This window comes from Trichosurus vulpecula, chromosome 5 (genome assembly GCF_011100635.1).
Source record: "Trichosurus vulpecula isolate mTriVul1 chromosome 5, mTriVul1.pri, whole genome shotgun sequence".
NCBI lineage: Eukaryota > Metazoa > Chordata > Mammalia > Diprotodontia > Phalangeridae > Trichosurus > Trichosurus vulpecula.
The window spans coordinates 45,042,203-45,060,580 of NC_050577.1; the positions used below are offsets into that span (position 1 = coordinate 45,042,203).

At 42.8% G+C, this 18,378-nt stretch overlaps 1 protein-coding gene across 1 annotated transcript in view; it reads right to left on the bottom strand.

The window, feature by feature from the left end:
- The window catches only part of ULK4 (unc-51 like kinase 4), a 675,609-nt gene that overhangs the window by 159,102 nt on the left and 498,129 nt on the right, over window positions 1-18,378 (bottom strand). The window contains exon 35 of the mRNA XM_036759487.1: window positions 11,873-12,058. Coding sequence (XP_036615382.1) covers window positions 11,873-12,058 — 186 coding nt within the window. The remainder of the gene's footprint in view (window positions 1-11,872; window positions 12,059-18,378) is intronic.

Sequence of the window (18,378 nt, forward strand, 5' to 3'; positions counted from 1 at the left end):
GGAGGTCCTTGGACTGATCTAAGTTCTCAAGTCTTTCAGTGGTGGCATTACTGTATAATTTTTCCCCTGGTTTTGCTCATTTCGTTTTGCATCAGTTCATACTACCCAGCATTCTTTGAAGCTGCCTCTTTTGTCATTTCAATTCAGCAAGCGTTAACTAAGAGCCTACGACGTGTCAGGCTCTGTGCTAAGTAAGAGCTGGGGAAATAAAAAGAGGAAAAAAAGACAGTCCCTGCCCCCAGTGAGCTTACAATCGAATGGGAGAGACAACTACTTCTGGTGCAACTGAATTGCATTGCATTTATATACCTCTTTGTTCTGCCGTTTCTCCAATGGATAGGCATCCCTTTGTTATTAAATGCACTGCAAAGGAACAAAACCACGTTCCTTTTAAGATAGTATATAATTTAGGATTTTTACTAAGTTAGATTGGCCTCCCTAGCTAATCCAAATTAGTAGGGTTTTATTGGGGGGAGGGGGAAGGGAGGTCAGACCTATGACCTCATCTGTTTAGGGAATTCCAGGTATGGAAACTCTCTCCATCAGTGCACATCAGCTACTTTGTAACAGTCTGAGAAAGCTATCTAGGCCAAGGATATCGAACTCAAATAGAAACAGGGGCCCCTAAACCATATATAAGGATCTCTCTGGGCCACACAGTGAATTAAGTTTTAAAATGTAATATTATTTTTGTTTTATTATACTTTTAATATATTTTGCTAAATATTTCCTAATTACATTTTCATCTGGTACCAGCTGCACTTGGGAGTATTGTGGCCTGGGGGACTGGCAAATTGAGCATTGGCCAATGTCGCAGTTAGTATGTATCAGAAGCAAAATTTGAACCTGTGTCTTTCTGACTCCATGGGGGAAGAAAACCTTTGTTCTTCATGCTCCACTGCTTCTCAAATTAAATTCTACTATAACATTAAAATAACAAATTTCACATTCCTTCAAAGTGTAGTTAAAAACACCACAAGACACAAAATACCACATTAACTGGTAGTCAATAAACAAGTTCCACTGGATTTGTTTTTTGACGCGTTGAGGGGTATTTGTATTATGCTAATCATTTCTATCCATGATATTGACAAGCCATTATTTCAAAAGGAATTATTTCTATACCATCATCACCATCATCATCATCATCACCATCATCATCTCACCTTGAGATGGGCTTCATCTTGTCACCTGATGCATTCATAAAACAGTACTTTATTTTAAGCAGTGGATTAAAATTAGTCCCAGCTATGAAATGAGCAGACAAAAATCTATTTCCCCACCCAAACTCTCAGGGAGTACAACCTTTAGGAAGGGATTATCTCCATTACATTTTCGTCAGGGACTGGCCAAAGATCTACTGATCATGTTATTACAGAGACTGGAAATGTAATGGTTTGAGGTTGCTAAGCAACACCACAATGTTAAAGGCCTCTGTATCTGTGATCTCTGGAGACTCTCAAATTTCATTAAAACCTGTCCATAACGATTACACAAAAGACTCTCGTGAAGTCAGAGGCAGAGTGGAGGGATGAAAAAAAGACATCATTAAAACTTTGATTGTAGTTGCAACCAAATACTTTTGAGTGATCAGTGATATGCACACCATTTCTAAATAGTATATTGATATATTTGGCATATATGATACATACATGTGTATATACCTATACACACATGTATATCCATGTATATGTGGGTGTATATGCAAATATGTATGTGTGTCTATGTGGGGAGAGAGAGATAGAATTAAGTGGGGTGTGGGTGTGTGTGTGTGTGTGTGTGTGTGTGTGTGTGTGTGTGTGTGTGTGGTAGGGTAACCCTCTGTCCACACAAGCCTGATCTTCTGGAGGGCCAGCCCTGTGCTGCATACTACGGAGATAGAGATTAATTGCTCGGAAAAGTGCTAAGCCAAAGTTTGCATACCTACCATAAGTCTGATTTGGTTACAGACACTCTCTGGGAGAGCCACAAGGAGAAGGGAATTTCACCGAGCTAGGGGAGAAAGAATGGTTGATTTGCTTTGAATGGTTGATTGCAGCTCTCCGAGCCATAGACACGTAGGAGAGCCATTCTCAAACATGTTCCGTGACCTCCCAGGTTGACAATTCAGACACAACTAAGAGCGACTTAGAGCACACAACTCCCTGTAGGAGACTGTTCTCTCCTGGTATGAACTGAGATCTGATCTCACTCCCAGATGAAGAGTCCCTTACTCTGGGGTATTTCCCGTATATTCTAATCTGTAAAAAGTTCTCCCTCTTCTGTTTGCCATCTTGCTTGTACAAATGAGTTTTCTCCCCATTCATTCTCTGTTGTTTCTTGGGTAACTGCTTTTGCTGGGGAGGCTCTAAGCTAAGGGCTAACCCTCCCCATCAAGGTGATCAGGGAAGGAGCTTTCCTTTGGGGCCCAGACTCATCCCCGAGACCATTCCCACTCCTTGTTTGGGGCCTCCCTTCCCCAGTTAGGTCCTCCTCCAACTCCCTGACAAGTGAGGAAGTTCTTAAATCATCTATTCGGGTCATCTAGGAACCACATCTATATATTTCAGTAACCCACAAAAACATAATATTACATGTGGGCACAGATGTAACATGTTGTATGTTTCTATTAAACACACTGGGCATACTAAGTGACGTTCTGTTTAGCATATAGCTATTAATCAATCAGCACGCATTTATTGAGTGCCTACTGTATGCCAGCTACTGATGAGGTACCGGGAGGACAAAGTGGAAACAGTTCTTGTCCCCAAGAAGCTTACGTTCTATCATGAAGAAATGCTGTTGAAGAGGAAAGATAAAGACGTTTTTCACATGAAGCAGTGCAGGGAATTACACTGATGAATAAAAGTGGTTTTGAATGAGGGCCTTGGCCATTCCTTGAATGATGCTGCTGGGATAGCAAAGGAAAGGGGAGGGGAAGGCAATAAGCATTTAGACAGCGCCGACTATGAGCCCTTCACATACGTTTCACTAGATCCTCATGGGGGCGGCTTGGTGGTGCAGTCAATAGAGTACTGAGCTCAGAATCAAAAAGACTCCTCTTCCGGACTCCGAACCTGGCCTCAGACACTTGCTAGCTGTGTGAGCCTGGCCAAGTCACTTCACCTTGTTTGCCTCAGTTTCCTCATCGTAAAATGAGCTGGAGGAAGACATGGCAAACCCCTCCAGCATCTCTGCCAAGAAAACCCCAAATGGGGTCATGGAGAGTCAGATACTACTGAAATGACTAAACAACAACTCTGGAAGGTCAGTGCTGTTATTATCCCCATTTTACATATGAGAAAACTGAGGCAGACAGTGGTTAAGTGACTTGCCCAAAGTCACACAGCTAGTAAGAGTCTGAGGCCAGATTTGAACTCATGTTTTCTTGACCCCAGACCCAAAGCTCTATCAAATGTGCCACCTAGCTGCCTCTAGTATCTTTTCCCATGAAAAGCAGTACACAGATATTTTTATAGGCTATAATACTTTGATAGAATATTTCTGGAGGAAAAAAAGTCTGACCATAATGTCGACATCAATAGAAAAACTAATTGAGGAAACAGAAGAAAGAGGCTTCAAAAACCACTCCATGTGGAAATCTACCCAAGAGTCACATTGGGAAATGGCTCTTGGAAGGACTACTGCTTCATCGATAAAGCTTCTGCAGACGAGGTCATAGCTGTGAGCTTTCTGTGGGGTCTCTCTCTGTTCTGGTGGTATCACAGACTGACCTCCTAGCCCTAGCTCATTTCTTTACAACTATGGCTGATGGTTCTAAAGGGATATTGGTCTTTAGAGTGTGGGTGTCTCAACACAAGCTATTTCCTCTACCAGGAAAAAAACCAAGTTAAATTTTATATTCTAGTTACGGTCAGCATCATCACCTGGTTAATTTCCATGTCCAAGGAGAATTCAAGAGCAGAGACAATGCCTGGTATATGACATCAGGGACCCACTAGGACCTACTGAGACAGTCTGCTGGGCAGTGCAAGGGGTAGTAGAGTCCTGTGCCTGCTGGCAGAAGATCCAAGTTCAGCTCCAGCCTCAGATAATCACTAGCTGTGTGACTCCTGGACAAATTCATTTGACCTTTGTTTGTCTCAGTTTCTTCAACTTTAAAATGGGGATAACAGCAGCATCTGCATTCCAGAGCTGTTGTTAGGATCAAATGAGATTAAAAAAATGAGGATTTTATAAACCTTATTATTCTTATTACTAACTAAAACGAAAAGGCAGATTATGTAACTGGAAGACAGTATGAGATGATTCCAAAGGATGATAGATTTTGAGCTGGAAGGGCCCCTCCAGACCATCAAGTCTACCTCTTTCTCCTTTCTGCAGATGAAGAAACCGAGGCACAGAAAGGTTAAGTGACTTGCCCAGAGTTCCACAATGAGGTGCCCCTTACTCCAAAGTAGCCCATGCTGCCTGTCTATTTACTGTCATCCTGCCTGAACCCAAAACTTTAGCTTGGAAAAAAAGAGGTCAGATTGCATCTAGAAATGTAGGCTGTCTAACAGCATGAAATTGAAAACCACTCTCAGATAAATATTTTAAAATTGCAATTGAAATATCCTTTTTTATCCCCAGATTTGTTGACTAGTCAGAAAATGTGGATATTAGAAATAAACAAGCAAAACAATATACTTTGGTATATTAAGTCTGCCAAAACTGATAACAAATTTCTTTAAGCAAGCCACCTATGGGGTATTCATTTTCTTCAACAGAACTAAGTGTTTAAAACTATTTTTGAAAAATAAAACTAGCAAAGATTTAATTCAAGTATTTACTAGGTGAAAGAACAAAAAACAATTTTGGGGATCATTCTTCACATTTCCAGGAATGGTTTTAAAACTACCTTCTTGCGAATATTTAACAATACTTTGAATGTCAGCTATTTTTAAAGAAAAAAGACTTCCATAAATGATACACCATTAATGAGACCCCCACCCCCCCACCCCCCCCATCAGGTAGATGTGCATTCCAAACAACAGCGGCTACGCCACACTCGTGATCTCGTCATACAGGCAGGCCATAGCACTCGCTAATAATAGAAGCAAGCCAGCCGGATTTATCTTAAATAGCTTTTTATGACATTCCAGTGACTTACAATTACTATAATTTGGACAGGATAATAACCGCCAATGAATGGGAATTTTCAAGGTTTATCATAAATATATAGGGTGCTCTCAAGTGAGCTACAAAGTGTGTTTTTGATTTCTGTGGGAGCAGGCTGAAGAGTCATAAAACTAATTCCAGGGAATCTTAGCATATGGTTATCATCCCTATTGGGTTAGGCTCTCGCTGGAGTGAAGCTGTATCAGGAGGGAGAAAGCACTGTAGCTGGGGCCTCTTCTTCACCGCCACTGCGGCCACCACCACCATCATCATTACAGCTACAATTTACATGGCTCTTTTAGGTTTGCAATAACTCTGTGTGGTAGGTGCTATTGTTATCCTCACAGATGAAGAAACTGAGGTAGAGAGAGATTAAGTGGCTTGACCAGAGTCACACAGATAGTGAGTGTCTGAGGGAGGATTTTGGACTAAAGTCTTCTTGACTTCAAAACTCCATCAATTGCACACCCCTGATCTGGAGATCAGTTCTTTTAACAATTTACAATGCAAAATTTTATTTGGAATGTCTGGGAAAATACTTCCTAGCTTCTAATGTCAAGGATATACCTGACGCTCCTTTATGCCCCAAAGGCTCATTCCTCACAGCGACAAAGCAGGTCCTGCTCTCTTCCATTATTAAAAATTAGGCTTTTGTTTTCCTTTTTGCTTAAAGCCCCCCATCAATCATCAACTTCAAAAGGAAGCAGCACAGATGTTTTAGAGGATAAACTTTCTGGAGAAGCATTAAGTAGAGAAAGACTGAGAGTCAGTTCTTCCAGTGGTTGATTAACAGCCCGAAGCCTCTGTTATTTTACTTCATGTACAGGCTCTTACAACAAGATGTCTCCCATTCATACATCAAGAAAATTTAAGATTCCTTGGAAGATATAACAGAAATAACCCTACTCAGTACTCTCCTCCAAGCGCTCTCCAATTTGTCAAATCTGGCCCAATTTATGTTTCTTGTTCCTTTCTGTGTCTTTGTGCTGCCTGTCCACCATGCCTAGAGTTCCGTCTCCTCACCTCCTACATCAGGTGAAGTACTTTCCACTGTTAAGGGGGACATCCAATTCAGAGTCTAGTTCAGGGAGGTTTTCCCCTTGGCCGATGAGGCCCTTCAGATGTTTTGTTGATAGATGACATTGTGCTGGGAGCACAACATCCCAGAGATACTGGGAAGCCTACTGGAAGAGATTCGTAAGCAATCAATGGAATTTGGCCTGTCTATCCACACGGGAAAGGACAAGTAGAGGAAGAATCTGCATTGCCTAGATTTCAACATGCACTTCTAGCTGAATGTATATCTGGGACAGAAAGTTCAGACAGAAAATGATCTGGATCCAGAGTTGGGTAGGAGGAGGAGAACACCATGGAATCCTTTACAGAGATTATAAAGCTCCTTTTCTCACCCCGGACTCTCCCAAAACAAAGGGCCATGTTTTCAATAATAATATTTTCTAGGTGCTGCCACTATGGCAGTGAGATATGGAGCACCACTGCCTGGAGGGGCCCTGACTCCATTGGTTGGGATGTTTTATGCCCTCTAGGTGACCAGGGAGCTGTGTCAAGGGATGAAGGGCCAATCAAGTCCCAGGAATGGCTTTGTTACCTTCTAAGGAAAACAAATTGCTTTTACAGGGAACTGTGGAAGCCTGATCCTATTAAAATACATATAATCAGTAAGGAACTCCAAAGAACAAGAATAAAGGGTATCATCAAACAGACTGCAAGAGAGATGGGCCGGCCACAAGAGAGGGAAAACGGGTAGCCAGTCAGAATCCTCCCCTGGGGTCCTTACAGTGTCAGGAGAAAGTGAGAAAGGCCCTTCCAGCATGCTGGGTGGATCCCTTGGGATGAGTTTTTGGAAGGCTATGGACAAGTGTTGCACAGGATGGGGAGGCACGGAGGAGCTGTGATCTGCATCACTGGATGGAACTCCCAAATTGATGAGATCCCAGATACATTTGAGTATTTGAAGATAACCGAGCATTCATATATTCATAGTTGAAATATTAGTGCAAGTGAGTCTGTCTTTGGTTCATTCTTACCAGCCACTCAGTCAACAACCCTCTCTTCTGAATTAACTTGAGAAATAGCACTTTGACCTTACTATCAAGAATGGCTTCAAAATGGAGGTGAAAGGGGTGGCTGGGAAAGCCGTACTTCACATGGAGTTTATTCCATTCTTTCATGTTTTACAGGCTTTCTATCCTGAAGACAGGTGAAGACATGCTCCATTTCGGCATCCTTCTTCTAGGGGAAAAAGTCAAATTGGAATGCCTTAAGGAGAAGTGAAAGGTGTGGTGAGACTTGCTGACAGTCAGAAGCTGCATGGTGTGGAGAGGCTGGATATCACAGACGGCTCTTTAACATTAACCTGCTCCTGACAGACAAGGGCCCCCGCTCCAACCCCAATATTAGCCTCTGAGAAGAAGGAATGAGAGCTCATCCACATCTATGACCTCTCACTGACTGAAGCCAAAGGGGTTGGGTGATTCTTGTTCATGATGGTTCCATATTTGAATCCATCTCCCATGAAGCCTTCTTTAGCTTGACAGGAATGCTCCATAGGTACAGATGTTCAAGCCCAAAACAAAGAAAGACCCATCCAGAATCAAGTTGAAGCTACTGAGCAGCTAATTCTGACTAAACACCTGATCGCACCCATTGCTACCTGGGGGAAAATGCACATTAATGACAAAAGGTCTTACCTTTAAGTTCTTGGGGAAACTTGGAGACCGCTAACAAATGTTCTGCTATATTTTTAAGGGCAGAATATAGAGTAATTAGCTGAATCCTTTCTCTTATCCCAAACTAGTCAGTAAGGTTAGAGCACAAGACCAGCCAAGAAGGATATTATATAAAACACATCTTTCTCATATTAACGATCAGAGTTGGAAGACAGATTTTTCTTGTAATTGCCTATCAGCAAAAAAAAAAAAAAAGTATTGCCTGAAATTTCTTTTTTTGGGGGGGGGGGGGATTTGGAATTTTAACATAAGGAATTCAGCACTTTCTATAGTGAAATATAAGGCCCACAAGTCATGGAACCTTTGTCACCTTAACTTGAAGTGATCTTTTTAAAATGACATAACTGTAATTACTAATCAACCCTAGTCCCTCCCAGGGCAGCTAGGTCGTGCAGTAAATGAGAGCCCCAGACCTGGAGTCAGGAACTCTTCCTGAGTTCAAATCTGGCCTCACACTTACTAGCTGTGTGACCTGAGCAAGTCACTCAACCCTGTTTGCCTCAGTTTCCTCATCTGTAAAATGGGCTGGAGAAGGAAATGACAAAACTACTCCAGAATCTTTGCCAAGAAAACCCCAAAAGGGGTCATGAGGAGTTGGACGTGACTGAAATGACTCAACAACAACAAAACTGATCCGTCCTGGACCACTGAGGCCTAGATAAAGAGTCTTTGGCCCCCATTTAAAATTTCCAAGAAGCTAGCACAACTTCTAACCCAGGAATGAAAGTAAACTGTTTTTCTCTAACTCTTTCCATAAGCATGTCCCTAAAAACAAAACGAACCTACTTTTACAAGCATTTGTTATCTTTCCTTCTCACTGACAACGAAAAAGAAAACTCTTGCAATATGTATAGTCCAACAAAACAAACTCCCACATTGCTCTTGTCCAATGCTGTGCGTCTCATCCTGCATTTTAAGGCCATTGCCTCTCTGGCAGGGGGTGGATGCCATGCTTTTCTTTGGTTCTCTGGACCTGGGGTCTATCCCAACTCATTCATCTGAGTTCTGACATTCCTCAAAGTTGCTTTTCCCTATAATCCTGTTGTCATTGTGTCGCCTGTTTTCCCAGCTCTGCTCATGATCGGGGTGTTCCTGGTGGGAGGGCCTGCTTGGACATGCTACTATAATACCTTGTGGAGCCAGCTTTCTTTCTCAAGCCTTGTGCAACTTGGAGCTGCAGGTATGACACAACTGCTTAGCTGAGAAAATGCTTCTAGAAGATGCTAACACCTGCTCTCAACCTTTGCCCTTTCAAAGCAATGAAGGGCTTTATTTTTCACTTTGCCATGTTCGTGTAAAAGCGTTCATCTCTGATGGCGGATCGTAGACCCTTCACTTTTACATTCTGCATCTCAAATTCTGGGATCTTGTTGGGGCACTCAGTAATAAAGCAGATTCTACTGAGTATTCTTGTTACCTCTCACCAGGAATCGAGAGGACAGACACCCTCACCTTCTGCCTGATTACTCTTAATTTACCTTTTTGAGACACTACTGCTGCACAGTCCGAGTTATGATCTTGACTATTTAGCTTAAAAATTCGGAAATGCACACACTCTGTGTTAGTGAGCCAACTGATAACTACAAGTACGTGTTATTAAATTAATAATATCTATGAACAAAAATTTAGAGAGACAGGGATTCTCTATTTATCATTAGGGGCGGCAAATGAAATTCACTATGAATTGGCTGAGATTTGCCTGCCACTGTGTTTAAATGGTTGCAAAGCTCAGTTTTGAAGGAAGCTTGAAAGAAGGTAAATCATAGTGTAACGGGTGTCTGGTGCTTGTGCAGACATCATCCATTTGCTAAGATGGCATTATCCTTTGGAAGGCTCTAGGGAGCTGCTTCCAAGAGAACCGCGAGTAATAGAACACGTACAAATATTCTACACTGGCTTACTCTGTGGCTGGGAAGAGCTTTTTTCACACTGGATATATAGCTGCACTTGTATGTGTCTTTAAAATTATCAGCACTAATTGCATCTTTTGATGCATTTCCATTTGGGGGAGCAAGGCCACTCACTCACTCACTCATGGATGGTGAGAGCACATGGCAAAGGGTTGAGGCTGGGGAGGTTAGGGCCTCCTTCTCTGGTCTTTTTCCACTGGGCTATCTGTGCCCCGAGAAACACACCTGGGCTCTTGGCCTTTTCATTCAATCTTTTCCATCCTAGGTATTCTAACCCTAATTCCAGAGTTTCTACTCCAAGGCTAGGCCTGCAAGCCACAGAGATCTGGGAATCCAGGAGGTGAGGTCAGAAATTGGGCCATCCTAGTATCAATGCTCTGAGAAGCAAGGTATAGGGACTCCAGTCCTGCAGAAGCTAGTGGGAATTCTGGATTTGCATGTGAGCCTCGTGGGACCACTACTATGTATCAACTTAGCTAAGTTGTGAACCTAAATATGATCCAACTCATCCCCCGAGAAAGCTCCTATAAGATGGGGATTGTGTCTCTGAGGTATCTGAGGAAATGTTTATACTCTGTTCTGGTAATATATTTTAAGTAAATTTCCTTAGTAAAAGCTATTTATGTTAAATAGTACAAAGGATCCTGAAATGCTAGACTATTGATAGTGGGCTGGCAGCAACCCTCAGACTCCTGGATCTTGGTAGCTCACCCTCCCAGATTTTGAAAGAGCTAAGGCTGATGATTCTACTCCCTGCACCTAGAAGAGAATGAATGAAAAAGCCTAGGAGCCAAACCTAGTTTCTTGGGGGCCATATGACCTCAGCGGGGAGGAAGAAGGAGTTCCTAAAGTCTGACCTGCAGGTGAATGAAGACTTCTCTACTAGATGAGAATGTAGCAAAAGCCCCATCTGCTGCTTACTCATGTTGTTGAAAGGCACTAAAAGCTCCCATTACTCAACTAATGGAAAAAGGGTCCTCCCAACCATGAGGTAGGCCAATGCAGAAAGCAGCTCCCTGGAATCTTCCACATGGTTGATTCCATGTCACCAAACTGCTGGCTTCTACACTTGCGCTAGACCCCATTACAACTGGATCACAAGATTCAGAGCCAGAAGGAGTCATGTAGTACAATATCCTTATTTACAGGAGAGGGAATTTGGGCCAAGGCAGTAGAAGTGACTCATCAAAGGTCACACAGATAGGAAGCTGCAGATGCAAACCTAGGTCCTTTGACTTCAAACCTGGAACACTTTCTATTACACCAGGCTGTTTCCCCAAATGTGCCACAATCGAAATGCTGCTATTCACGAGTCCAAGCGTGACTTGGAAGGCAGACGTGTGACTGAGAACACAGGCACAGCAGGAAGTCAACAGAAGTTTTAGGAGAAGGATTATCTCTCATCCTCTGTCCAATGACTGCAGTCTAGTTGGCAATGCTGTTCCTGCTGGGGTTCCCACCATCCTGCCACTCATGGCTGCATTCACTTGGCCTTGCTGTTCCTTCCTAGCAATACACTACAAGGCTGGAAAGTAAGCCTCTGAATGTAGTCAAAGCTATTGATCTGCCCACACTGCCGGTATTGTGTGGCAGCTAGCAACACAACTGTCCAGGTAACCTGCTCAAACACGACCAGCCCAACAGAGCACAGCCATAAGGAAGCCCCATTTTAAAGCTAATGAACTGACTGCTTCCCAATCTCACGGTTGCTAACTGGGTCACGCTGTTATGAATTACATAAGGACTATGCTAATGAAACAAACAGAAAGTGATATTTACTGATTGTTGTAAAAATGTTAAAATACTGCCCCAAAAAAAGAATTTCCAAGAGTTTAATGCACACAGTTGATTTGTACATATTACAGGTATTCTTCAGATGGCTAACCCAGGCATTAGAGGGTTAATGTGTGTATTGCACGAGTTGGTGCCGGGACAGGGATTGGAACCAATTTCTTCTGACTCTAGGGCCAGTGTTCTATCTAGACAAGCTTATCAAAGAAAGAGGTGATTCCAAACTCATTTTAAACCAAATTCCATTTTGTAACATAAAGCCACTGTTAATTTCTTTGGGCACACAAATAGAGGCATTTAAAATATCTATACTTGACTTACCAGCCTTTTTATGACTCTCAATAGCAGCTTTTGTTCCTTGGGATCCTTCTTGGACTTCAATAATTCAGCAAAGCTGTCCATATTATCTGGAGACATACTGTCCGCATTGTCTCCTCCATACAGCTGAACTAACACAGACAGGCACCTTGATGAAACCTCAAATATCTCAGGATCTTCGCTTGGAAGCTGAAGAGAGAAAATGAAAGCCATGTTTAAATTTCATATAATATCCAGACCTTAAGATTCCATGAGAAATGCACTGATTTGAATTGATCAGGGTGGTCTGGGGGGCAGGGAGAAGCAGTATGAGGATGAGGGGAAGGCCAAGCACAATTAGAGGAAAGTCTTCATTTTTTAATATTTTAAAATATGTGTTTTTTTTTTTTTAATTCATGAAAGCTAAGCTAAGTCCTAGCAAGTTAAAGTCCTGAATTGGCCCACTGAATAAGGAAGAATGAGATCATGTATTGTAGCATATCAATTATGCCTCTTCAAATATATTTCATGTTATTCACCTTTTTGCATTTTCCTCTGCAGCCCCAGTAGGCTACTTAGAGGACATTCTTTTTTTGCCCTCAGTGAATGCATATAGGCTCCTCTTTGTGTCCTCTTCCTCTTTACCACAAAGCCTGAATTTCCTCCAAGGCCCAGTTCAGGTACCAGATCCTCTGTGTAGGCTGTCCCCCTCTCCCTAGTCTTGATCTCGCTCCATCCATAAAGGACCGTGTATTTACTTATGTTTGTACACATCAGACACGCCAGTAGTAGCGATAATAATTAAAAACAGCTGATATTCATAGAGTGGTTTTGTCCTGGGGAACAGATCTTCTGCATGATATAGTGGACCCATGGACCCCCACGGGATCAGGGAAAACTTTTTACTGGGCAAAGCAGAGGAGCAAGTGAGCCTGGTTTCCCTCGGCCTTCTCTGATCCCTTAACAGTGATCCATAACTAAAAGGAGACCCCACAGAAGGGAGTTCCTTGGGGTCAGAGGAATACCTAGTCCAGCAGGCAGGGTCTTTGTACTTCTTGCCCCAAAGCCCCCCACCTGTGCATACAACAGGCTTGAGAATAGCTTTACATACATCATCTCATTTTACCCTCATGGCAACCCTGTGAGGTAGATGCTATGATGATCTCAATGTCACACACGACATCATCATTATGACAGCTGGTGTTTATGTATAGTTTGGGAAGCACTGTATAGGCATTATCATATTTAATCCTTAAAATAGCTATGTTACCTAGGGGGGTTGGTATCCCCATTTTACAGATGAGGAAACAGGCTAAGGGAAATGGAATGGCTTGTCCAGGGCCACAAGGTACCAAGAGCTGGGGATTCACAGATTCAAAATTGGGGATTCAAGCCCAGCTACGTTGAGAGCTCGATCAACTCTTCCACAGCCATGCCATCTGCTTGAGGGCAGGGCACTGAATATCCAGGACTTAGCACATAGGTGGCGGCCAAAATTAAAAATTAAAAAAAGTAAGCAGAATAAAAAGGCGTGGAAACCATTTGTTCTGTTACAAGCATGTTTTCTTATAGTCTTGTGTGCCTTACATTTGTTTAGAAAAATCTTTTCCAACTGGTGCAAAAATACATTTCAGCCCTGCTCGTGTCCAAATTAGCACCGATCTGGATGTGCTCGTATTAGAACAAGAAGTCAGAAAGAAAGGATGTGTTTTAGCCACATTGAATCAAATCAAATACACAATAGCCAAGAAATAATTGGAAAAAAGTCAACTGATTATCATCTGAGATATGACTATAAAAGTCGTGAGATTGGTGATTTAATAAAAAACTGGAATTTAGATGTCCAATGACGAATGTCCTTCAGAGTAGCCATTATGTGAAGCTAACACTTATTCTAATGATAGTGCTCAAAACATTTCTGCGACATCAGACAATATCACAGTCTTTCCCAAATGCCTCCATAGTGAAAGTCTTTATTTATTTTGTAAGGGTTAATTTAGAAACAATCCAAGTCATACAAGTCAGGCCATGTGACTGAAAAGGAGTGGTCAAGCTGGATAACACTGGTTTAGGTTAAAAACATGTGTAGTTTATAGGAAAAGGCCTAGCTTATTCTTCCCAAGTCCCTCCTTCCACATCTCCCCTCTCCCCTCACTGTTCTTTCTTTGGTAACTGCCCAGAGACCAGTGGAAGCCAGTCAGACCCTTGACATTTCTCCAATCATCCAGCTCCATCCAGCTGCCAGGACACTTCATTAAACTGGTTTCAACAGATTCTAAATTCCCATTTGTCTGGCCTACTTATCTCGGAGAAGAATTGTAAGCTGGTACACAGTGATATTTCAAAATTCAGTGTTTGAGAGCAGAGGAAAAACTAATGAGTATTGCAGATGCATGGACCAATCCAGATTTTTAAGAGCACTTGGATAGAAGGCAGATGTATAGGCAAGGAATGAAGAGTGAATAACAAAGAGTGGCCTGGTCTTCTAAGAGGGCTATCTGGGTGCTAAAGTGTCGAATGAGCTGTGGCTGGTGAAGAATGTTAACAATTAAAAAGGGGTTTTTTTCTCCTTTTTTTTAAAGCCACATTGAAGGTTCAAAGAACAGAATCAAAGACATAGGACCTCTGCTCAGAGGGAGATAGGATAGTAAGAAGAGATCACAGCCAAAAGGCAGAACTTCCTGGCCATTTTCAAGCCTACTGCCCTCCTCCTCCTCCCCTTCCCAGCAGAATTCAGACCCCTAGGACCCTGACTTTGATAGATGGGCTTTCTCCTCTCACCTGGTCCCAGGATCACCACTCTACTTCCCAGCCATCTCCAAACCCTGCTTTCATTCCCACTTGCCCTGCTTTCCAGCTCTTGCTTCTATTAAAATAAGCTCCTTGAAGGCAGAATCTGGTTTGCTGCTTATTTGTATTTCAAGCACTTAAGGCAGCACTTGGCACACGGGAATGAGTTTTCAATTCATTACTCAACTCTTATTTTTAAACAAATGACAACAAAGGATAAAACAAAAATGGTCAACAAGAGTTGAAACCCAAGATAAGTGGGATGAAAAGAGAATTCCTCAGGGCCCTCCTCAATGACCTTGAATCACTGGGCCCAGAAAATGGCATTTCAAGATACAACTGGCAGATAGGATCACTGGTCACTAGCCGTGTCCTGGGACAGATGATGAGGAATGGCAGAGCTGACAAAGGGCAAATATTCCATTTTTTTTTAAATAAGAGAACGACTTTGATTCCTGCAAAAATTCTAGAATGTATTAAAGCTCTGGTCGACGAATACCTCAAAAAGGAAGCCGTGATCCCTAAGAGCCGGAATGGCCCAAGAAAGAAAAGGCCAAGCTAGACAAATTTCTTTTTTTTTTTTTTTGACAGGGTAACGTGACCGGTGTATCCAAGGAAAGTTGAAGATAACGATATTCTTAAATTTCCATAAAGTATTTGTCGTGATGCATCATTGAGGGCAATATGGACAGATTTTGGTAGTATAGGAGGCAGATTCAGAAATGGTTGAATGACCAGAACCACAGAGTACTCAGCAATGGGCTGGAGTCTGCTCAGAGAGATTCTGTCTCGGCCTGTGAAGGTCAGCATTTTCATCACCTGCTTGGATTGAGGCATGGGGAGAGTTACAATAACACGCTGGAAAAGCAGAGTGAAAATCCATGAAGCTTTTGATAGTCCAAATCTAATAAGATGAAGTTTAATAAGAAATTTAAAGTTCAATACTTGGCTTCCAAAAAATCAACCTCATGAGAACAGAATGGGTGAGGCATAGCTACACCAGGGCTTGTGTAAAACATTTCTGGACCTGTCTAAGGCCTGCCGTGGGAACAGATCCAGCTGCCCAGCTCCTTGCTGCTCCTCATGCACAGCTCTGCACTCCAATCTACCCCTCCACCCCCACCCCACCCGCCCCTCAGCGGCCAAAGTGGTTCTCCTACAATTCCATCATGTGACCCATCACCTCCTCCCTCTCTGCCCCCTCCCCTTGCTGAATAGACCCCAGGGGCTCGCTGGTGCTTCCAGGATCAAACATAAAACCCTTTGCTTGGCAGAGGAAGCTCTTCACAACTCTTTCCTCCCTTTCGAATCTTCTCCCACTTGATGAGTCTCCACAGACTCCTGCGATCCAGCTATATCAGCCTACTGGCTATTGCTACAGGTCTTGATTGGGTGCCTGACTCCCAGAGGGACTTCGTGGTTTCCTCTCAAATCTCCCCTTCCATAAGGAGGCTTTTGCTGGTTCTGCCCTGTACCACCCCTCCTCCAGCACCTGCCCATAGAGACTGCTTGTGATTTTAAGATATGTATATCAGGCATGCACGTAGCTATTTTCATGTTGGTTCCTCTATCAGAATGTGAGCTCCTTGAAGGCAGGGGCAGTTTTTGCCTTTCTTTGCATCCTGGTTGCTTAGCACCAGGGGCATGATGGAGCCAGCTCTGACCCATATAAGAAAGATTATTAACTTTTCACTGTGAGAACTTACAATTCAAGGTTTGATTTATTGTTCTGCTCATTGTCTAGACTTAAGAAAGTTTTAATAATTCAGATTAAATTTAAAAGTGTGTGCAAAAAAATTAAATAAAAAAATTTTAAGTGGGTATGCATTCATTTTTCCTTCAGAGAACCCCAGTTGTTAACATCAATCAGTGCACTTCTAATTAACACAGTGCCTGGCACACAGTAAATACTTAACAAAGGCTTTTGGACTGACTGGCTTAGAGGTCAAGAAAGCTAAAACTATCCTAAGTGATATTAACAGAGGAAGACTGTCACATCATCCCCTCACAAGCTAGCATCTTGTCAGACCACCTCCTTCTGGCCTGAGGTGGATGGAGAAAGATGCTACTGTATCCTGCTGCCCCCACTCATCTCCTGATCTGGCCTGTTCCTGCCTTCGTGGAAGGAGAGAAATGCCATAGCATCCTGCTCCATCCACTGGTCCCCTGGCATAAGTGGCCTAGGATTCTAAGAGGATTCCACCCTAAGTTCAAACCCCTAAGAGTACTGATAATGGAACTGAACTCATTCCTCAGTGATTAACACACTCCCACTGAAGTTACTCTGAACCTCTGGCTGCCCCACTGACCACTGCCTCATTCCTATCCCCCTTAACTCACCAACCTCCCATTTAAAGCCCCAAAAGTCTAAAGCCTAAAATCCATCCCTTTGTCCTGTGCTCTCTGGAATGCCTGCTCCATTGGTAACCTCCCTTTCACCTTAAATCTTTTCCCTTCCCACTCCTTCCACCTTCTAGCTATCACAAAGGCCTGGTTCTCTCCTGATGGCATAGCTTCCATGCCCATTCTCTCCACAAGTGACAGAACTTTCATTCATACCACCCAACTCACTGATTGTGGTGACCAAGTTGGAATACTCCTTGCTTCCCATTGCTACTCCCATCACGCAGTAGCTTCTTCTCCTTTGACTTTCACTCAATCCATAGCGATAAACCAATCAAGATTCTGGTGGCTGTTGCATACCAACCTCTAAATGACTTCGCTGTCTGGTTCACACATCTTCTCTCCTCCCTGACTCCTGCTCTCATTCCAGAGGTTTTCAGCACACATACTGGTACTCCCTCAAACACTCTGATTTCACACTTCCTTACTATTTTCACACGACCTATTTCTCCACTCCACCCCAGCTTCACAGAGACATCTTGCCATCACTCGCAAATGCACCACTTTCGTGTCTGTGAACTCTGAAATTGCTTTATATTTTCACAATCTGTTGTCACTCCACCCCTCCCTGTGCTGTGCGACCCCAAAAGACTTATAACACAGGCGTCATCCCCAATCCTCCCTTTCACCACACCTCCCACCCCAGCTCTGTCAAGTTTACCCTCATAACAATTTCTTATAAATACCTCCTTTTCTCTTCTGACACTGCTACCACTCTGGTGAAGATCCTTGTCACCTGACACCGGAATTATCTTAATAGCCTGCTGGTTGGTCAAGTTTTTCCTACTCCAGTCCACTCAGTTGTCAAAATGATCTTCCTAACGCTCAGCTCTGATCATGTCACCCCTTGATTCAATAAACTCCAAAAGTTACCCCCCCCATCAAATATTAAATTCCCTAAGCCCTTCATAACCTAGCCCTCCTTATATTTTCCATATTCTTACAATATACTCTCTTCCATGAACTCTGCAATCCAATGCCTTTGGATTGACATGACACTATATCTCTTACTTCCAAGCTTTCTCACTTTCTGTCTCCCATGGCTAGAATTCTTTTCTTCCTCATCTCCACTCCCTTTCTTCCTGGCTTTCCTTAAGTACCAGCTAAAATTCCACCTTCCATGGATAGCCTTTCCCAATTCTGAATCATTGCTAGTTCCTTCCTTCTGTTAATGATCTCCACTTTATCCTGTTAAATATTTTGTTTGTAGATAGTTGTTTGTGTGTTGTATTTCCCATTAGACTGTAAGCTCCTTGAGGTCAGGGACTGTCTTTTTTCTTTCCCCAACATGTGGCATAGTGCCTGGCACACAGTAGACTCTCAAGAAATGCTTACTG